This window comes from Callospermophilus lateralis, chromosome 1 (genome assembly GCF_048772815.1).
Source record: "Callospermophilus lateralis isolate mCalLat2 chromosome 1, mCalLat2.hap1, whole genome shotgun sequence".
Lineage (NCBI taxonomy): Eukaryota > Metazoa > Chordata > Mammalia > Rodentia > Sciuridae > Callospermophilus > Callospermophilus lateralis.
The window spans coordinates 87819830-87843179 of NC_135305.1; the positions used below are offsets into that span (position 1 = coordinate 87819830).

The 23350-nt window shown below is 39.7% G+C and overlaps 1 protein-coding gene across 3 annotated transcripts in view; it reads right to left on the bottom strand.

Annotated features, from left to right (window-relative positions):
* Positions 1 to 4098: 4098 nt before the first annotated feature.
* Positions 4099 to 23350, bottom strand: part of Pde1c (phosphodiesterase 1C) — a 511610-nt gene continuing 492358 nt past the window's right edge. For 2 of the 3 annotated variants that reach the window (XM_076863774.2, XM_076863776.2), the window contains one exon: positions 4099 to 6308. In XM_076863774.2, the coding sequence (XP_076719889.2) occupies positions 6139 to 6308 (170 nt within the window). In that variant the 3' untranslated portion in view covers positions 4099 to 6138. Of the gene's footprint in view, positions 6309 to 18400; positions 18462 to 23350 lie in introns of all 3 variants that reach the window. The other variant, XM_076863775.2, reaches the window with a different exon arrangement.

Sequence of the window (23350 nt, forward strand, 5' to 3'; positions counted from 1 at the left end):
ATACAGATGTAGGCTTGAGAGTGGTTGGGGACAGATAGAGTTTGATTCATTTAGCAGTCAAGCTGATAGAGCTGGTGAGTAAAATCCTGAGAAAAGATACAGTTTGTGAGAAGAAATTTGCAAAAGAGAACTAAGCTGATGGTATGATCTTGGGTGGGGGGAAAGTCCTATGAGTAAGAGAAATGGTGGACGCCAATAAAGCAGAGAAGAAAAAAATAAGAGATAAATCAGGAGAGGACAGTGCTCACAGGCAAACGGGGTGGCTTTCTAAATGAGATGATGTGGTCAACCTTGTTTAAATCTTCGGAAGGCTCGATGGGAATGGGCCTGTGAAAACATGATGTTTTAGCAATTTGGGTATCTACCTACTAAATGATTATACTAATTTCATTGCTGATTTTCTATAAAAATCAACTATGAGCATATTGGTCAGTAGAAAAGGGAAATGTTTCAGAGGTGGAAAGTGGTTTTAAGGAGGAGACGAAACATGGTTTCGTCTGAGAAATCAGGGAAGAATAAGAGACGGTATGAAGTCAGATGTCCACAAAGCTGGGACACAGAGTAAGTACGTAGTGCTTCTCCCCACATGGACTGGGTTTCTTCGGGCCTGCTGGAGGAGATGGGAGAAAGGATTTAAGGAGTTGAGGAAAGAGCCATCTATTTGGATTCTTGATGAGAGGCGAGGACAATTCATTCAGTGAGCAATGGTCTGTGGAAAACTGAGGAACAGATCTGTGAGTGTTGTGGTACTTAGTTGTAGGGCTTCTCCTAGCAAGACCATCCTCCCTTAGTTTCCATAGGTGATTGCTTCCATGACCCCCAAAGACACCAAAATCCATGAATATTCAAGTCTCTTATATAAAATGCATCGTATTTGCATATGATTTATATATACCCTTCCATATATTTTAAATCATTTCTAGATTCCTTTAAATACCTAATACAATATGAATTCTATGTAAATAGGTGTTGTATTATGTAGGGAATAATAAAGGAAATAAAAGTCTGCTTGTTCAATACAGATGCATTTCTTTCTCTGTGTATTTTTGATCCACAGTTGGTCGAATCAAGGAATGTGGATCCCAGAAATATGGAGGTCCAACTGTAGTTCATGACATGGTTTCAAAATAAAGGGCACAATCCTGGTCTAAGATGAGGAGAGAAAATAACACTCCGTGTGTGGGGAAGGATCCTGCTGTTATTGCTGGTTCTGATTCTGTGTTGGAATGACATGAGCATGGTTGAACTCTGGGAGACTCACGATGAAGGTGAGTAGGCTAAACAAAGATGTAGGTGCACGTGGAGAATTTGGAGAAGCAACATGGTGTACAGAAAAAATAAGTAGCAGTGTGACTGAAAGTCCTCCACTGAATTCCACTTTGTAAAAATGTAAGCCATTTGAGCCTCAATATATTAATCATTAGTAAGGACAATAAGTCTTCTCACACAGGCTTACTTAAAAGAATTAAGTATATTAACATATATAAAATAGCTAGAACCTGGTATTAAATGAAAATATTAAATGAATTTTAAAATCTATTTTCCTAGAGCAGTGTGCTTTAATTTCAAGTTTTTAGTCACTTTAATTGGACATATTTCTCTTTTTTATTTGTTTACTGTTCTTTTATCTTTGGGTTTTAAAGTTTAGAATCTTCCTTTAAACAGGAAATCATAAGAGTTGCTGCTAAAAGGGTAATGATCATAAGTGAGCTGTTTCCATAGTGGCTGGTTTCCCAGGTGAGGTACTTCCGTAGGCTCAGATCTACTGAACATCTTATTTCAAGTATGCCAAAGAAAGCATGCCTTGGAGGATCCACGGGGAATTCAAGTTGAAGGTTAATGGGTGCATGCAAGTCAGGAGAGTATTCTGTAGTTATTATTCCTTGTTATTCCCCCAAAGCAGCTTTTCATGTCCTCTGAATATAACAAAAGTATAATTAATGCTCCTAAGTCTCCCAGATCAGTCTTAACAACAATGCTTGTCATCAGCAATCCCACTTTATCTTTGGTACTGCGTAGCTTCTCTTGCCTCAGCTAGCTTTGCTGTGGCCATCTCACGGTTATATCCAAGACCCAGCAAGGAAGCCAGTGCATTACCCCATCACCACCCCCATCACCCCCATCCCTAGGGCAACCTTACTTCTAACATTTGACTGATTTCGAATAAATCAACATGTTGCCCCATTAGGATTTTTTTTTAATTGGAAATGATTAAAGATAATGTAACTGATCAAGTGCAGTTGGCAGCCAATGGAAAAACAAACTCTTACAGACGAGGAGTGACCTTCTCTCTGACTTAGGAACAGTATTTTGGGTGGAAATCCTAGATTTAAAAAATAATGGTTATCAACCACCCCACCCCACCCTTATTCTATCCTGTGCAGAAACTAGAAATAACCTTGGGAGCAGTGGAGAACTTTTTCTACTTCAGAAGCTCAGCAAATGTGCACATGATAAGGCTTGATCAGATTGTGGCAGCAAGAGAAGAAAATCAGTGTTCCCAGAGCACCTATAAGTCGCTGTCACTGCCCTAACCTTCTGCAGTTGGTATCATAATTAGATGAAAAAAGAAAGAAACAACCAGATCTCCTGCAGATTCTTCTAGTCAGAGGGTGGGGGTCAGAGAAGGAGAGACCTATTTACAGTGTTTTTTTTCTTACAAGGACTGGTCTTACCTAAGAATTGGATTATGTTGAAAAGAAAAACTGTCACTGTGAAGCTTTGAGTTCTTTGAGCTTATATTAAGGGGACCCAAAGTAAATGCCATGGATTGGCAGAGTGATTTCACACACTCTGAAAATGCCCACATCTGAGTGGTGTCCGGGGTAAGAAGCAGACCGCTCTGCGCTGTCCCAGGAATGCAAACCATTGTAGAGGAGAAAGGTGATGGTAGAAGAAATCCAAGAGACAGCAGCTCACCTGTGCTTAAGGAAGCCACAGTCTGGGAGAAGTCTTCACAAAGGAAGGCCAGCTGACATTGTGGCTGTTGTTATTGTGGTCTGGTTTTTAATTGAAGTAATGGCTTTCACCATGCAATCACCCAGAGTCTTCAGAAGAATCTTCTCTGTGCAGTTAGAACACTTGTCAGGGTGGAACTTTGGAATAACAAAGCAATTGGGTATGGGGGATGGATAGAGTGAACAGGAACAAAATGAAAGATAGGCATTGTAGAAAGCAAGAAGCAGGAAGTTGGTCAGGTATTCAGAGGAAGAGGGACATGAGAGCAAGAGGAAGCCAAAACAGACAGAGGCCCAAAACTCCAGGGTGTGGGGACACAGGTGCAGGGGACCTTGGGGGGAGGGCATTGGGTTTCCTACTGAGTGTAGGAATGCATTGAAGACTCCAGTGCAAGATGATGTAGAAATGGGTACCTGTAGGAGTCGCCAGATAGGTAATGCACAGCTAAAGTATCAATGCCCTTTAACTGAGATTAAAAACTATCTACCTGATTCATACAACTAGTAGGGAACATTGCTCTCTAACTTAAAAGCCTATTTTTTTTTTTACTACACCACTCTCTCTCTAAGAAATAATAGCTAATGTCTATTGAGTCTTTACTATAAGACTTAGGCTGAGTCGGGTATTACTAATATCCTCATTTTATAGCTGAGGAAATGATAGTTGACTGAGATTATGTAATTCAGTGAAACTCCCAGAATAACTGAGCTACAGCCCCAGCCTCAGAGTCCTAATTCTTAAACCCTAGCTGTATAACTCATTCAGGAATGATAGAAAGTCAGTTGATACACAGGTGTTCTCCTATTGTCTGGTCCTATTACATGGGTTATTCATATTAACAATTTATTGGGTATGCAGGGAGGAGGAGATTATTACAAAAAAATGCACAATTAAGAATCAAATTGAAAAGGATAAGTTATACTATTCACCTTGACAAGATATTCAGGGCTGAATAGTGCCAAACATGGAGGAAATCTAACATTTTTTCAAATGAATTCCAGAGCAGAAAAACATGACTCACAAACAAGAATATCCTTTAAAAGCATCTTTTTATTCACTATAAGAATATAATCTGCATGTCTATACAATCCATCATGCAAAAATCATGGTAGGCATTTTACAAGCATTGCAGACTCTCAACATCTGTATGTTTGCCCAACTAAAATATTAACAAAGGTTGAAAAACAACATCTTAGGAGAAAGGAATGCAGAAGGAACCAACTCTCTTCCTCAGCCACATGACTTCCAACTTCAAGAAGAACAGCCAAGAAAGCACAGCCACATTGAAATCTGAAACCTGAGTCCAAAGGGACTGAGAGATATGGAGCATCACCAAAGGATGCCTCCTCTTTGGGTATCCAAAGAGCTCTGCACAGCCAACACTAAAGCATCTGTAGACAAACAGGTAGGAATTAACCTAATACAGGTGGAAGAGACACCATCAGCCTGCAAAAGGGTCTTTTTACCCACACACCAGGCAGGGAGCTGAGAATAACAATCGCCTTCCTTAATGAAAAGTCACAGTGATTTTTCTGCTTGTATAGCAATTAAATTTCCCCAAAACACCATCAGAAAGCACATTATAAATAAATTGCTCAATAGCATGATGGTCACTAAACTCTGGAGCTTGCTCAACTTGGATAGCTGCAGTTTATTGGAAATGAATTGTGGGTGAGGACAGGACAAAGTGACACTAAACCCTTGACAATCAAGTCCTGCAAGTTGTGGCTACGGAGGACTGCTCCTTTGTGGGACTGTCCTGGAGCATTTGTCCCGCCTATGGAATGCTCTTAGCTACTTCTTTTGTGCAAATATTACCCACCAGTTTTAGAGATAGCAATCTGAAACTTACAACATTGTTCATTAATCTCCATCGCAAAATGCAGAGTGTGTATTATGATTCTCATTTTTCTAGTTAAGCAAACTGAAGCTTTTTAAAAATATGCTGTTAGACCAGGGATCTGAAATAAGAGGCAGAACAGAATGGAAATCTCATCAACAGCAAACCTAGATTTGTCTGTTGAAGCAGGCCATTTCTGAAGGAGCAAAAGTTAACTGTGGTCTTGAACCTTTCCTTGCCATTTCTGTGATTTTATTCCCAAAGTAAAAACTCTAGGGAAAAACACAGAAAAGCTAAAAATGCCACCTTGAAGAAAGGTGAGTTATAAAGGCCCCTATTCCACCAGTAGCTCTGGGAGCACTGGGGTCCCAAAGGGCTTCATAATGCGGTTTGTCAGGAAGGAATCTTCAGACTCAAGGAGAAAACTATGGAAATAAGAAATTAAAGCTACATTCACCATTTTGCACCTACCTGTCCCAGGACTACAAACCAAACTGACATCTCTAGCGGTAAATCTCAAATATGAAGTCTTTAAGGCCTGAGAATGCCACTGATTTCTAGTGTTTTCTACTGTGGTAGAAATAGAGGATTTTTTTTTTTTAAAGGAGCCAAATGCATCCACTGAAAAGTCTCAAATCCTTGAAAAAAACACTGAGACTACTACTGGGCATAATACATGTGATCAGAAATCAGAAAGACCTTTTTATTATTATTTTTTTTAACCTGGATCTATTTTGTAAAGTCTGAATTCCAAAGTATGCATGAACACAACAATTCATGGGTCTTTTCCCTCTAAGATTATTACATTCAGAAACACAAATTTTATTTTGAGAGCAATTTACTTTGAATTTACATATTTACTTTAATTTTACATGTAAATATTTCAATTTTAAATAAAGATAGTTAAAATTGAAAAAGGCATTTTAGAAATGCATTTCTTAAGTATGAAGAATATTAAGCCAGTATATTTACTGAGGCAAGTCGACTCTTAGAGATGAAAACAGTGGCAGGGGAGGAATTTCATCCCCCCGCACCCCATGAACAGGAGCTATCATTCCATTGGTCCAACTTAGACTTTGAAAGACCCAAACAATAAAAACCACACATAACAACCTGCTTACTAGTTTGTTGCTACATCTGGATTGATCCAACATCTAATGATCGAGGAGTCTACTGGAGAATGAAAGTACAAACAGCTTCATTTTGCCTTGTTGGAGTCATCCTTCACAGAGCCAGCCCCAACGATTGCCACGGGTCTGGGAGGCTGTCCTGCCGTGGCCGGTGAGGTCAGAGAAGCAGGCACGTGGCCCTTCTTCACTCCCTCTCCTCTTCTTCTTGACCTACTTTCTGTTCCAATTATGTGAGATGTTCTGAATCTTTTTCATTTTGATCCTCTGATCCAGCATCTTGTATCTTGCAGGATGCTCATCAGTTTTCTTTGGAACTGAGGGTGCGTAGGAACTGGATGCATAAGCAGGGCGTTTAAAATGGCGCAAAGGAGGCTTGATGACTGAAGGCCATGGAAAGGAAGACAGATAGTCATTAACCTCAACAATGACATGGCAGGACCTAAATATTGGGGCAACTTTCCTTTTGACTTTTCTTTTTAACCTTTAAGAAAAGAAACAGTTGTATTCTTATGGAACTTATTGAATATAGATGAATTAGCACATTATCAATTTGATCATTGGCTTAAAGTACATAAAGGCAGGAAATTCCTAGAGAGAGATAGTGATGACCCTATACATAAAGGTTCCCTGACAATGAATGGATGAGGTTAAGGATATGAGAGAGCACACTGAGATCACTATTGGGAATAGCACAACAAACACTGTGGGCAGAATCCTACCATAGACAGCATGTACTATTGCATATAATCTTTTAGGGTTGCAAAGTCAGTCCCAAAGTGCTACTTGTAAGTTCCTCATTAAGAAAATATTTGCAAAATGCAAATAAAGGTTATACACACACACACACACACACACACACACACACACACACACATACACACATACACACACACACCTTAAAGCTCCACCAAAGGAAACAACTCAGTTTAAACAGGGGCAAAAGATCAGAATAGAATTCTCACCAAAGAAGATACATATGTCAAATAAACACAGGAAAAGATGCTCAACAAATTTGTCACCAAGGAATTGTAAATTAAAAATACAATGATATTCTACTACATATCTACATAAAGCCAAAATTCAAAAAGTTGACAATATCAATTGTTTGCAAGGATCTAGAGCAACAAGGACCCTCTTCCTCGTGAAGATGCAAAATAGTACAGCCGCTTTGAAAGACTTGACAGTTTCTTATGAAGCTAGACATAGTTTTATGTGACACAACAATTGTGCTCCCAGGAGTTTACCCAATTGACTGAAAATTGTCCACCGTAAAAACCGGCATATGAAGTTTTATAAAAACTTTATTCACAAGTGCCCCAACCTGGAAACAACCGAAATCTCCTTCAACAGGTGAATGGATAAAGAAATTGTAGTACATTCATACATTGGAATCGTATTGAACAATAAAAAGAAACATATTATCAAACCACACAAAGGCATGAATGAATTTTAAATGCACATTGCTAGGTGAAATTAGTCATTCTGAAAAAGCAATCTACCAGATAATCCCATAAAGTGGAGTTCATGAAAGGACAAAACTATAGAGATGTTGAGATTAGAGACTTCCAGGGGATCAGAGGAAGGATTGAACAGGTGAAACAGAGGATTTTTAGGGCATTGAAACTATTACATATGATATCCTAGTGATAGGTACATGACATACATTGCCGCAGTCTCTGGCTGGGCACAAATCACGAGTCTCCACACAGCTTGTAGATTCAAACAGCAATTCTTTATTCCCAATCTCACACTGGCCGTCTACAAACACGTTCTGGGGGAATCCACGTTCTCTGCCCAAATCCACACTCTGCCCAAATCCACTCCACTGGGCTTCTGTCTCCCAAAATATACTGTCTGACCCTAAGAACTCAAGAGGACCTCAGGCAGCAGGATACGCCCTATTCTAAAGGGGGAACACCCTAATCTCCTATTATGCTAAACCAGGGACACCCTAATCTCCTATTATGCTAAACCAGGGACACCCTAATCTCCTATTATGCTAAACCAGGGACACCCTAAACAAGGATCCGCCCTGGTCCTTGAGCAAGGTCACCTTACATGCAATGTCCTGCAAAATGTCCTATTTCCATGAGTCCTTCCACTAAAGAAACATGGGGGTACGCTGGCAAGGAAATTGTCATACCTACTTGGCTGATGGCTCCCAGCAATACATATTTGTCAAAACTCATAGAATTTTATAGAACAAGGAGAGATTTTATTTTTTTTAAATAAAAGCTATTTAGTAAGTTCTGAGAACGCCAGAATGGAATTCAAAATGTAGCAAAACAATCTGAATGTGTTGCAAATGCAGGAAACATTCTCACTGTAGAGGGTGGAAGACAAAATGCTTACCAAAGTAAATTTTGATATTAGCAGAATCTGTAAAACCACAGAGGACAGAAGCTGTACACCTGCACTGTGTTTGTTGATAAAGGTGCTTCCCACATAGGTATAGGTGAACAATTCTAATGCCACTCTGCATGTGTCTGGAATTGAACAATTATATCAGTGGAGAGCAGATGGTAAGAACTATTGGTTTAGTTTAAAGTATTGGTTTATAGATAGGCAACAAGGAGGCTAGAATGATACATGTACTATTGGATTAGACTTGAAGACATGAATGTGACCTCATTTAGCTTAATAGTGTCATAAACATATCTATAGAAATATGTACTCACATGGGTTAGTACACACATTTTCTTCCTGTATCATTTAAAAAGTCCTAGAAGAAATGATGTAGCTACAGACCTAGAAACATTAGTAGCAAGAACATGCCTGTCACATAGATCTTGATTTCTAACATCATTCTCCAGTAAAAGGAATCAGAGCGCCTTGCAAAAATTAATTCTAGTCCCTTCTAGGACTAGAACAAAAACTATCAAAGATAGACTGGGAGAATGTTTAGAGCCATAAAATTAAAAGTCACTAAGACCAAACAAACCATGGTGGACAAAAAAAAAAAAAAAAGAGTTCTAAATGAAAATCTACCAAATTGTACAAGTCAGAATAATTTGAGCACCAAAATAGGTAAGGCAGTATCAGATTGTAACCCAAAGTATAAAATAAACATCCATAAGTCTTTACTGACATAAATGATTGGATAAATAAATAATTATGAGAGAACAGACAAATCTTTTAGGCAGATTTTCAAATAAATTATGTGGATATACTATCCACAACGAGAGGACCCCTTAGTGTGGGCAGGACATTATTATATCCTCCCGAAGAACATGGTCTAGAAAGGGGACAAAGGAGCAGTTTTTCAGTGGAAAAATCCAATAAACACGACTCCATTCAGGAGACTGAGGTTGACATCAATAGGAATAAGCAATGTTGGTAGTATGCATCTTTGGACTTATGAAATGGAAATTAATATTTTGTGATGAAAATGGAACTTTACCTCTGTGGTCTTCCTCCTGAAAATACATAATCCCATTTTAATAATGAGAAAATATCAGGTCAATCCCAACCGAGGGATATACCACAAAATACCTGACTGGTTGGTATTCCTCAAGGTCATAAAAAAGGAGAAGTTTGAGAAACTGTCCGAGCCAAGAGGAGCCTAGGGAGACATGATGACTAAATGTAATATGTTATCCTGGACAGGATTTCGGAACAGGAAAAAAAGACACTAGGTAACAACTAGGGAAATGTGAATAAAGTATGCACTTCAGAAAACAATATTAGAAGTAGTAAAAATAATATATATCATCTAACCTACAGTTCTATAAACAGAAGAAGGTAAAGTACTGATTGATTCTTTCCTCCCAGCACCTCTAGTCTCCTATCACCCTTTCCCATATCTGCTGAAAAGTGTTTGGTCAGTAAATAAAGGTTAAAAAAAAAAAAAAAACTATCAAACTATCACTAAAGAACAAGTGGAGCTGGCACTGAGCCACTGCCCCCCAAACCAGCTCTCCCTGGAGCCACTGAACTCTCACCTGGAAAGCCAGCAAAGAGAGAGAGAGAGAGAGAGAGAGAGAGAGAGAGAGAGAGAGAGAGAGAGAGAGAGGAAGACAGGTGGGTCAGCTCGAAGGGTAAGGCTGGGTACACATCTGTAAAATTACAGAGGCTACCTTTGTATAACACCAGCTCTGCATATCTCTGCCAATAATAGGAACAGGCTTCGTGTTTATGATGAAGCAGAAAATTAGACACAACTTAAATATTCAATCATAGGGAATTAAGTTCTGGTATATTCTTAAAACGTACTATTGTGACATCATGGAAAGATGACATAGATGTCTACTAACAAAAACAGACGTTCAGGTAATACTGTAATAGAAAAAAAAACAATGTATACAATCTAATCTCATTACTGTAAAATATATAAATATGTGTGCCCAGGAAAATCTGAAAGAACAGTCATTTACATCATAGCAGTGGTTATCTCTGAGTAGCCTAAACATGCTATTTCACTAGGTTTGTTTATTGTGGCTTATCCTTTCTGATTTTTCCATGGTGGCCCGGTTTTAGTGACATAGCTTTTTAAAAAGAAATACACTATTAAAATTTCTCCTATAGAATCAGGAATCACAAGGATTATAAAAAATCATACCTAATGGGAAGTCAGTAAAACTGAGATCACTGTAGGCTTTTGCACTAGGTAGCTGAGAACCCATAGCTGAGTGAGCTTTTTTGCATTCTACAGATTAATATCTATTCATTGATTTCTTAGAGCACCTACTGTATGCTGCTGATGTAACAGTGAACAAAAGACAGAAATCCCTGCCCTCATGGAGAGCACCCTCTGAAACTTTTTAGCTGGTTTGCAGAAGAAAAATGTGCCCAGGTTTAAGTGCTCATTAATGCCAACATTGCCTTTTGAGTTATCCTAATGTTGTAAAGACTGTCAGCAAAGGGTCCTATTGTGACAAAATAATATAAATTCTTCCATAATAATATAGAACATAGTTATTTTTAAGATCTCAGAGTGTATAATTTTGTTTCTTCGGGTAAACAAAGGATTACAGCACCAAACACTATGAGAACAAATATAAAAACTGTCTTGCTACCCTGGAAAATGGAGCAGAGGGTTTCAGATCTAGAGCAAATGGTTGGAAAGGTCTGGGCTAACTGATTTATCACCCTTCCAGTCACCATCTCTCTCCACTTCATTCTATTTTTGCAACTCAGCGTGAACCCAGCCAAAGTATTATTGAATTTCCCACTTCTCAGCGGGAAGAAACATTCACCATTTGCTGGAATTCTGATTGTCAGAACAAAAACTCCTTACCATTGGAGTGGCTGCAAATAGAGCTGGGCCTGCTGATAGAGTTCGGCTCCCCGCTGAGGCCCTGGAAATACTTATATGCCTGCTGTCGCCCTCACTCAAAGTGTGGGAAAAGGGGCATTTCATACAGTGCTGTTTTGTACGCTTTCACTGCCTTTCCCCTCTGCAGGGCATCGTGATCGGATGACAGAGCATAAGAGCAGAAGCAGGTGTCAGGGCACCATCTGGGGTGCTAGGGTGGCCTCCTGAGGGTGATTTCATTCATTGTCTGGCTATTCCTGAGATTTAAGAAGGGGTCTGACCCTCCTTTCAGTAATTGGGCCCTTCCCACAACTGAACCCACTGATAGTACAACTTCTTTCCCTTGGTGGAGAGGAACTAAGAGGGAACAAAGCTCTTCCCACCCATTTGCTTAATTACCAGCAAGTTGGACACTTTTTACCTTGGGGACACATTTGAAAAAATCTCCTCTCCCCTCTTAGAGCAATTTACTTGGAGAAAATGATCTAATCAGCTAATTTGACAAAGGCACATATCTCTGCACAGAGCCCCAAGTTTGGAAAGTTATTATCTGTATTACTTTCAGTCACACTTAGGAAAAGTTCAAGACAGAAATGGACACAACACCGTTCTTGATTTCACAATTAACCATAATGTTCACTTCTCTTTAAAGTGATGCTCTTTGGAAAGTTTTAACTCTTGTTAAACTCCCATCTTTTTAATAAACATCACAGTTCCTCCCAGAGATGTCTATGACTTTCTCCTCTTCCTCTTGCCACAACCAACCCCTCTGTATTCTCCCTGCCCCCCACCATACTTCTTGCTCTCAGACCATTTTGCTTAATGACTACTTCTTTTTTTTTTTTTGCATAGGAAATTATTGCACAGAACTTTTCTTCTTCAGAAAACAGACTATGACTTATTCCTAAATCAAATTCATATAGTTGTTAGTTGGATTCAGATGTTAAAACATAAGTGGGAATTTTTAAAGTTCCTTCTTTAAGATTATTTACACTAGACTACTATTTCCAAAAGTAACCCTTAATAAAGTTGTGAATGCCATAGGTGGGTAAGAGAGGGGGCTTCTTCTGCCAAATTTAAGAGATTGGGAGTTAAACAAGGATCTTCACACCAGAACTTACCAATGCCTTACATAATGGTGTCAGTATCATGAGTCTCTTAGAACAGCAAAGGGTGTATTGTTTTTCTCAAATTTAATTGTTTAAAGGAGCTTCCTTTTTTTTAAAAGAGAGAGAGAGAGAGAGAGAGAGAGAGAGAGAGAGAGAGAGAGAGAGAATTTTTAATATATATATTTATTTTAGTTTTTGGCGGACACAACATCTTTGTTTGTATGTGGTGCTGAGGATCGAACCTGGGCCACACGCATGCCAGGCGAGCACACTACCGCTTGAGCCACATCCCCAGCCCAGGAGCTTCCTTTTTATCAGGAGTATCTGATAGAGTGTAGGAATCTCTGATTCAGCAGAAAACACCCTCAGAAAAACTGCATTAAACTCCTTTTTAATAGCATATCATATATCCTGAGTCACTAATTCAGTACACCCTTCCATTTTGCATTGAGAGTAATCCAGAATGAATAGTCACTAGTCCTCATCCAAAGTTGGGTCTGCTCCTAATTACCTTGACTTAAGCTTGATTTTCATTGGAACTGGTGTTGGTTCTTTCAGCCCATTGTGAGACTTGTGATCTTTTGGAACCATCACTCTCTAGCACAGAGCTGCATCTTCAGGTGGAGAATTTCCAAATTTCTGTCACAGTGCATCATCTCCAATGAGGATAACACAGTCTACTCTTCACTGCTGAATAGATTCTAATATTGGCATTTTTTTTTTTTTTTAAAAAAAGAAGCATTGGACATCTGTTTTCATCTCTTTCAAAGGTAATGCCATATGACCTTTGGAAAAAACATTTCCACCTATAGACATTTTCTACCTGCATTTATACACACACGTGTGTGTGTGCAAAACACATACACTAATCCAAGATAAAAATAATCATTTATTGCCACTTAAGTACTGTTTTGCATAAAGAGAAAAATTCTATTGTTGTACACTCCATTTCTAAGATCATATTTATTTGTGGTGTTTCTGTGAAATCTCATGGAAGGCCCTTACAAAAATGCACAAAAATCACCCAGGAGTTTGGAATTGCATGAGACTGGAATGTTAACACAGCTCCCCTGAAGATGGAGCAATATAAGAACTCTGATTTCCATTTCAGGAAGTGCTCTGGTGAAATAAACACAGTAGCTGATGTGCATTGTGTTCTAAGCAAAGCACAGTGCTAAGGATTTACCATGAATTAGTCTTTAATCCTCACTGTGCCCCTCAAGGTAAACACTCTTATCACTCCTTTCCTAGGTGAGGAAACTGAGGTTCAAAGAGTGAAAGTCACTTGCCCAGTGTTACTCTGCTAGAATGAAGGATATTTGGAGTCTGGCTTTATATCCAAGCAGCTGGATTTCAGAGCCTTCTCCCATATTTAAAATGATTTGGGTAAATTTCAATCTTATAACTACCATGACTGGTTAAAAGAATCAGGTTACAACTGTACCTCATTTATAGTATCAATTCTTGAGTATATACCTGTGTCATGTGCTGGATTCTTGGATACCCTTGTTAGTAGCTATGATCATGCCTCCCCTGAAATGGTTACAGTAATAGATTACCTTAATATAGTACATGGTCATTCATGAGGGAACTACATAAACGTCTTCTCTAAAAGGTCTACTAAGGATTTTCTTTCTTTCCTCACCTACGCATGTTGAAACAGGTATTCTGAAAGTCTAGACCAGTGGAAATAAGCATCAAGCCAGGTGAGATCCAGGACCTTAGGTGAGATCCAGGACTTTAGGTGAGGTTGTTCCTTGGTGGGTCTCAGCCCAGGCTGCAGACAAGAGCCACATACAGTCTTTAAAACTCCTGTTCCTCACTGTGCTGCTCAGACACTTAGAGCAGAATCCAAAGGGTGGGTGGTGTGGGACTGAGCCTCAGGAGTATTTATAACTCCAGAGTTCTGGAGTTTGAGTGCTACTGTTCTCATTTTGCCAAGCCTCTCCTTTCTCAACTTTACATCCATTATCTCATTTGTATCCCCAACATCTTTGGAAGGTGCTCAGATTCAGCTCTGTCCCCATGTGACTGATGTACTTAAATTCAGTTTCCCATTAGAAGAAGAAGGAGGGGGGGGAGGAGGAGGAGGGAGAAGGAGGAGGAGAAGGAGGAAGAGGAGGGAGGAGGAGGAGGGAGAAGGAGGAGGAGGAGGAGGAGGAAAGAAAGAAAATAGCACTCACTGTCAGAGGACTCTGATGAGAAAGAAAAGAAATCATGCATGTGAAAGTGACCAGCACATGCTCACTTGAAATCAGGTTCCATTTCTTTCCTGAGACGAAGACCCTATACTTCTGGAATTATCTGGAAGACTTGAAGTTGCTAGGAAAACTCAGCAGCAGCCTCCATCCCCTACTTGGGAATTCATTCTTTCCCAAAACACAGGAGCATTTCAGTGAAGCCACACTGATAGGCAGTCCTTTCCTTTTGTAGAAATGCAATTTAGCAACGTTAACCCAACCAGAAAATTACCCTTAAACCATGCACATAAGATGTAGTGTTGTGTAAGGTGATAATCTATTCTTAAACTCCTCAAAGTGTATTTTATATTAAAAACTAGAATGATTAAGCTCATTATCTAACTTTTTAAAGATTCTGGTCCTCCAAGGACTTTACCTGAAGAAAATGAGCAGACTAAATTACCTACTGTGGCTTCTTCTTCTTCTTCTTCTTTTTTAAAGCTCAGGGGAAAGAAGCCTATAGTCTGAGAAGCTGTGTGGCAAAGCTGAGTTGAACCACCTGAATCAATTCACTATCAATGTGGTTATGGAAAGATTGCCCACTAGCATTTCAGGTCTCCAGAGTAACACCTGCAGAGATGGAAGAGATAAGCTACGAAGTTTCTCTGCCCTCTACCCAACTTGAAGCTATCTGTTGCCACTGGTGTTCCTCAACCCTAGAGGTCCACCAGATCACCAAGGAAGCTCTACAAAGTACTGATGCTTAAAGTCCTAACCCGAAGAGTCTATGAAGTATTTTGGAGTGGTACCAAAGCATCAGTATGTTTGTAAGGCCCAATCACACTACTGTGTAGCCAAGGTTAAGGACCATCGGGCTGAGTTTGTTTTGAGAACAAGCCAGCCATAATATAGGCATGTGCCACATTGTGAGAATCCATCACCAACAGCCACATATAGAACAGTCTATGCCACACAGGCATAGAGGTAGTAGGCCACACCACCAAGTGTTGTATAAGTACACTGTGTCATGTCCGGACAACAAAGCAATCACAATGAATGTGTCCCTGGTGTGAAGGGACATATGACTATATTGAAGGCCAGAGAGTGGCTGGGGCAGCTGACGGGTCTGGTCAGTATAGGCGAACCTCTCCCATCCCCGCTGGTTTGACCTTCCCACCCTTGTCCGTGTCTATGATGGGAAAACAAACCCATGAAATCTCCTTTGGAGAGAAGCATGGCCTGGGGCCCACAAAACTGGGCTAAGTGTTACTAGTTGTAAGATCCTGAGGAAATCGCTCTTCAGTTCTGGCAACCAGGGATTTGTTCTTTCTTCCTTCTGTAAAATGGGGAAAACAGTCGCTGTCTTGCATGGCTGTCAGGAGGATTTTAAAGGGAATGTAAGTGAGAATGTGCATGGAGTCCCTGGCACAGTGTCCAATGTGTAGCAGGTACTTGGAACAGGGTGGCCATTATTACACAGCACAGGAACAGAGAAGGCCACCACCACTACCTTGTAATGGTGCCCTCACAGCTCAGTTCTCTTACGACGGTGCAGAAAAGTCATTAATTCCCCACACAGTTAGATTTTACCTCATAAAAGGTCTGATCACACAATGAAGAGATTAAATTAATGAATTTATTGGTGAATATTTGGCAGAGAGGCAAATTTTCCACATATTTTCCACATAGCTCTCTGTCCTTCGTCCACACTCACATAATTATCCAAAATGTACATTTATATTTATCTATATATTCTTTCTTTTCCCATTCATTCAGAAAGGGAACGACTTTCTGAAATCACGTACTGTTCTAAGTAAAACATTTTGAATTAAGCAACGTAAAAATATGGGGGTTCATTCAGTTTCTTTGAGCAAGGCCTAACCCCGAATATAAAAGAGTGCCAGAAATCCCCGTGGGAAGTGTGGCTTAGACAAGCACCCACACTGGAAGGAGTTCCAGTCCCTGAATTTTAATCTTGTTGTAATTAGGAAAATGTAGGGAAATTAGGGAAATGGCAAGGGCGCTTCTGATTCTTTCAGACTCTTCGAATTCATTAGGCTGAGGCATAATAATTCTTTGAGTCACTTTCATTGGAAGCCCTTACTGAGCCGATTCCCTGATCTTTTAGACCCTTCATCTTTGTGCTTTATCCCACAGGCAATTCAGTCCTGCATATCGACTTCCTGAGGACAGGGACACTAGCATCCCTGGAACTTCATCACAGGACTGATAACGGTTGGTGCTGAGAAGTATGTAAATGGCTGAACACATTACATCACACTCAGCTGCCTTCAGAAATATCCCATTTAAAGGGTAAATGACTCTCCTGAAATATACAGCAAACTGGCAAAGTTGCCAGAGTCCACAGAAGCCAATATTTCTTCCTTACTTCTGCAACCTAGGTTGGCTGCCCGTGTCTGCTTACAAAGAATGTCAGCATGTTCCTTTCCTCTCAAGTTTCAAGTTTGGGGCCTGAGTGAATTTCTGTTTTATACAAATGCCCCGATCTCAGCTTGTTTCTATAGGTCTCACAGTAATACAGAGAGGCACTGAGGCATAGTTTCTAAGCCCTCCTCTTCTGACAGTGGCAAAAGAGGAGGAACAATTAAATAAGATGAGGAAATCAACTCTTATTCAAATAGTGATTATCTGTCAAATATCCTGTGACATTGAAATTTTTTTTTTTAAATAAGCTCCTTGAAGGAGCTGATCATTTTTAGTTTCATTCTTCATTTTCATTTTGCTTGCTATGGCACGTACAAAGGGCATGATTCATGCTGTTTCAATGGAGAAAAATATTTCAGATATTATGCAAGCTGTCCTTCACTTGATTTTTTCTCATCAACGTGTATATTTTCTACATAGTTCTCTGTCCTTTGTCCACACTCACAGTGACCAATTTCAGAAGAAGCCTGTAAAGACACATTTCTTCAGGGTCATAGAACTCTAAAGCACTAAATCGAAGCATAACAAATGAGCTTTGACTCTGTCCATAGTAAATGATAGCTGCCATCTCTCATACTGAACTCAAGGTGAAAGCTAGTCGCAGAGAGAACAATCATTCGAGTCTTCACTTGAAAGAGTCTAGGGTCCCTCCACATCCCAACGAGGGACCTGGAGTTCGCAGATGGGGAACTGATCTGCTCCCCATGCAGAATACAAGTGTGAACTAAGTAGTAACAGGTGTAGACTAGTTAGCATCAGCTCTGCTAAGTGGCAATGAGTTGCACAGAAAAGGGCTAACTTTGGGCTAGCCGTTATCTGAGCCTCAGCTTCCTAAACTGCAAAACAAAGGTCAGAATACCTTCCTTGGAGAGCTGTGAGGTCCTAATACATGTTAAGAACCTAGCATTGGGGCTGGGGATGTGGCTTAAGTGGTAGGGTGCTTGCCTGGCATGTGTGCTGCTCGGGTTCGATCCTCAGCACCACATACAAACAAAGATGTTGTGTCCGCTGAAAACTAAAAAATAAATATTAAAAAATTCTCTCTCTCTCTCTCTCTCTAAAAAAAAAAAAAAAGAACCTAGCATTGTCCCTGTTTTTGGTAGATATGTAATACATAGAAAGGTACTTGTTAAAAACCTATATTAGGAACTTAGTGACATGGCACACGCCTCTAATCCGAGCAGCTCGGGAGGCTGAGGCAGGAGGATTGCTAGTTCAGCAATTTAGAGAGGTGCTAAGCAACTCAGTGAGAACCTGTTTTTATTTTTATAAGTAAAATATAAAAAGGTTTCGGGATGTGGCTCATTGGTTAAGTGCCCCTGGTTTCAAACCCTGCTACAAAAAACAAAGACAAAAACAAAAAACAAACCTGTATTAGGGAGCTCAGAAGTCAGCATATTTGAAGTTAAATACTCAACAACTTACAATATGTATCATTTTTGTTTTGGAAAAAGAATCATAAGCTTTCTAAAATGTCTTCAGACCTCAGAGATGGCCAGGTCTCGTCCGAGGAAGCTTCCAGAGGGATGTTTTATCCGTAGTCCCCTAAAACAGGACACACAACAATGTCATTGAGAGCCAGCTGGCATCTAACCCATAAACTCTTTCTACAGCAGGCAGTGGAATTTAGAAGCAGAGCCGCGTCTACTGCCAAGACTAGGGTGCACTCCAGCAGCAGCACGCAGGGAGGAGCAGTCAGCCACATCTGCATCAGCAAGTGACTAAGGTACTGTACCTTTTCATCTAAGATCAGTTCAGGAAAGTCAGGCGCCCTGGAACTGCTCAGAGGCAGGTCCATGGACTAGCTGCGATCATTAGCGGTCATGAGCCACTCCTCCAGGAAGAGCCAATATTCCCCCAGCTCTCCTTCACTGATAGCCCACCCATGGAGCTTGGTGGGTTCACAAATCCCATGGGGCAATAGATGAATTTGGCTCTAGAAAAAAAAATGGCTGCAGGTGCTATTACTTTCCCATACAATAGTCACTTTGCTATAGATGTACAAGGAATCAAGGCTGTGTCCCCACAAGAAGTTTTCCAGTGCTAGATGTTCCTGATGACCCCTTAGATAATTTCAGAAACCATACAAGCAGGTGTTTAAGGAAGGGATTGCTGGTGGCTTCTGGATTGCCATGCTGCTTACAGAACTTTCTTCATACTCAAATGCTCATATCCCAACACCCATCCTACCCAAGAGGTTAGAGAGGAAGACATTACATTTCTTAGAAACACATGTTAAATCATCAACTTGAAAGAAACCAAACAAAATTGGTTTGCACAACAGCCAGAGATTTTTCACATAAAATTTCTTTAAACTATTTTAAGCATACAAAAAGCAGAAACACTCACATAATAAATACCTGTATTCTCAGTACAGTTTAGTCAGATATTAATGCTTTCCATAATTGCTCAAAAATGTTTTTAAAGAGATTAGATAATGCTGGTGGAATTGAGTTACCTAGTATTCCTCCTTTCTATTTTATTCTCTGTAATCACCTCCCCCCCAAAAAACCCATCATTGAAAATTTGGTATTTATTATTCTTGTGAATATATGTATGAGATTAATACATTTGCATCCATAAAATATTTACTATTTCTGCATGTTTTAAATAATATACTTTGTATTAGATGTAATATATATTGTTGCAACTTGCTTTACTTGCTTAACATTATGTTAATAATGTAACATTAAAAAATCAAAACAACCATAAATAAGCGGATGATTAAGTATCTTGTGGTATATTTGCATACTAGAATGCTATACAGACACATTGCAAAGAGCTAGCTTTATATTTTGCATGTCTTTTGTAATACATTAACAAACCTCAGTGAGTTTTCAAAATAGGTGTGTCTCCTAAAAGCAGAAGGGAGCTGGATTTAAAATTTGTATTTTAAAAGCAAATTTAAACCACTTGCAGTTATTGTTATTTATTGATACTATTGGACTTATATTGATCATCTAATATTGTTTTGTGTTTTTCATTCTTTATTCTCTGCTATTTTGTTTTTCTTTCTTTTACTAAGTTTACTAAGTTTTTCTCTGTTTGTTGTTCATTTGTTGATTGAGATATCTGTTCTAGTCAGCATGTGAGGCTATAATAAAGTATAATGAAAATTTATTTCTTACAGTTCTGAGGCTGGAAGTCTATGGTTGGGAATGTCTGCATGGTTGGGTTCTGGTGAGGGCCCTCTTCCCTCAGGTTATGGACTGTCAACTTCTTCTTGCATTCTCTTTCAGTGGAAAGAGCCAGCCAGCAATCTGGGGGTCCCTTTTATAAGGGCACTAATCCATGAGCATCCACCCTCATGACCAACTCACTTCCAAATATGATTATACTGGGGTTAGATTTCAACATATGAATTGGGAGCTCATTAAGTTCAGAAAAAAATGTAAGTCATATTTTAATTATTTCACAAATGATCCTTTGTGGTAAAAGTTATAAAATTACCAAGTTGTGCCCAAAGACAAAAATAGATCTTAATATTCCTTAACTCCATATTAAAATATCTCTTCTTCCATACATAGCCTCTGTTTCATATTTTAATCAAAATTGGACATTATTTCTATAGCCACTAGTTACTCAAACTTACCAACTAATTATTTTAATTTACTTGTGTGGTCACCATTAATTCTTATATCTTACTCCTTTATTTTAGGTATATCTTCTTGAAGTATATCTCCTAACACTTTTTAAAGCAAAGGCTTATAAGTGGTAAATTATATCCTTGTATACCTGAAAATATTTTTACTTTGACTTCACTCATGAATAATAAGCTAGCTATTTTAGCTATTACATATTTCTTTATTTTCCCTTTGCACATGGAAGATATATTTTCATTGCGTTCTGGCATCTACTGCTGCCAATGCAAATGTTGCTGTCAGATGATTTCTTTCAGCTTCCCTAAACCTAACCAGCCTCTTTCAGCATTTAAGACCCCTCCTCACCTGCCATAATTTTTGGGCAATCCCCCCCTACCAAATGTCTTTAAGTATGCATTTTTTTTAGTTAGGTAAGGCAATTGGGGTACATGTTCCATCTTTGAATTTGAATATTTCTTCAATTCTGGAACACCATATCTTGTGGCTTCTCCACTACTTTCTCAATATCCTACTAGAGTTCCTGACAGATGCATGGCAGTTTATCTTCACACTCCTTCATTTTTTATTGAGTTACAATTCATATACCATAAAATTCATTTTATGAGGTATACTATTTAGTATCTTTTGGGATATTAATAAAATTGTGTGAACATCACCACCATCTAATTCCAGAGCATTTTAATTACCTCTAAAAGAAATGTTCTACTCTTGAGAAGTCACACCTCATTCTGACCTCACCTCAGCCTCTGACAATCACTAATTTGCTGTCTGTTTCTATGAATTAGCCATTCTGGATATTTTCTAGAAAAGAAATCATTTGATACATGTCTCTGACTTTTTCTGCTGAACAAAATGTTTTCAAGGTTCATCCATGATGTAGAATGCATTAGTGTACTTCATCCATTTAAAGAGATATGACATTTTACTTACATATTCATCATTTGATGGAGATTCACGTTGCTTTTATGTTTAGGATAATATGAGTAATAATGCTGGTGTGGACAGTTGTAAACCAAGTTTTATGTGAATATATTTTCATTTCTGTTGGGCATATACCTGGGAGTGAACTTGCTGGGTCACATGATCACCCTATGTTTAACTTTTTACTGTCAAACTTTTACAACGTGCTTATGCCATTTTACATCCCTACCAGCAACGTGTAAGGCTCCCAATTTCTCTACATCTTCACCAACACTTCTTATTGTCCATTTTTTTTTATTCCAGCCATCCTAGTGCAGTTGAAGTCAGTTCTCACTGAGTTTTGATTTGCATTTCCCTGATTTACACGATGTCAAGTATCTTGCCATATGCTTATTGGCTGTGTGTAGATCTTCACTGGAGACCTGTCTATTCTAGTCCTTCCCTCATCTTTTAGTTGGGTTGCTTGGTTTTTGCTGCTGTTGAAGTTCTTTATATTCCTGGATGTTAACCCTTCATCAGGCGTCTGATCTGCTAATACTTTCTCCCATTCCGTGAGTTGCCTTTCATTCTGCTGGTAATGTCCTTTGATGCGCACAAGTTTTTAACCTTGACAAAGTCCGACTTTAGTGCTTCTCTTGTGTGACCTGTGGAATTTTAGTGCTTTGTGCTTCCCCACTGCCTTCCCTCCCCCTCCCCAAGTTCCTTCTCCTGTCTAGAGTTGTGTAATTGTTTCTATGGGTCCCTTAAACTTCCACATCAGAGCCAGGGTACTTACAAAGATAATTTGTGTTTAGAGTCCCCAGAATCATTGGGGATATTGCAGATCCAATTCCGCAGCTGGTGTGGCCTGGTAGAAAAGCTGGATCAATGTTTTTCCAACTCTCTAGGCCACCAGTTTCCCGTTAGTACTATGTGGCTGCAGCACCAGGCTGAGGTCAGCAGTAGTGGTTTCAGCCTCCAGCCCATGTTCTGTGTTCAGATCTCTCCTGACAGTTTAGCTCCTTCTGCTCCTTCCTGACCCTTCCCACTCAGGATACAGAGCACAGCTGTCCATGGCTCGACTGTTAGTCACAGTCTGTGTGAAAGGATTCCCTTTTATTTCTGGTCCCTAGAGCAGGTTGTCTAATATTGGTCTTTAATTTTTTTAAAATTGATTTTTCTATTTTGCCCATCCTTGCATGTGTTTGGAGCAAAGGAATGTGTGTTAAAGAATGAACTTCCTAGGCCACTTGGCTGGAATTCACAACAGACGTTTTCACCCCTTAATGCAACAATGATTGATGTATTGATCAGCCTGCAGCTAATGGAGTTGATTACAATGGATCTGGCCACGTAGATGTTATTGAAGAAAACAACATCTAAACCTTGAAATCCCGAGCTAGGTCTATTCAACTGATTGTATGATCAAAGGTGTTTAAAAGCTGTTCGTTGGTGGTGGTTAAGGATTGTGCCTTGTACAGCTGTGATGGCAATGAAACTCCTCTTAAGCGGGGGCATGAGCAGGCCCTGGCTAGACCAGGGGAGGAGGCCTCGGTGCATTTGAGCGACAGGCAAGCAATGAGTGAAGCTCCTGAGGGAGGACAGGAGGGGAGATGGCCACTGTAAGGAATGAGGTGGAGAGGATCAGCTGGACTGTGTGGTCAATTATGTCATGTGCTTTGGGAGCCACCCTTCCACTTCTCTAGGCTTCTGAGATGGTCAGAACTCAAAGCCTGAGACACAAGTCTGGGATCAACTCAGACTACCATAGTCAGACTAAGAAAAAGGTGATGTGCCTCTGATCAGAGGCCATGCAAGCCCAACAAGCCAGCCGTTGGTGCCCAGCAGAGCAGGGGGAACCCCGTCAGCTTGTCACCTCCTTGTATAAGACCAGGTAGACCTCCACAGTTCCACCTGACTCAGGAACACAAT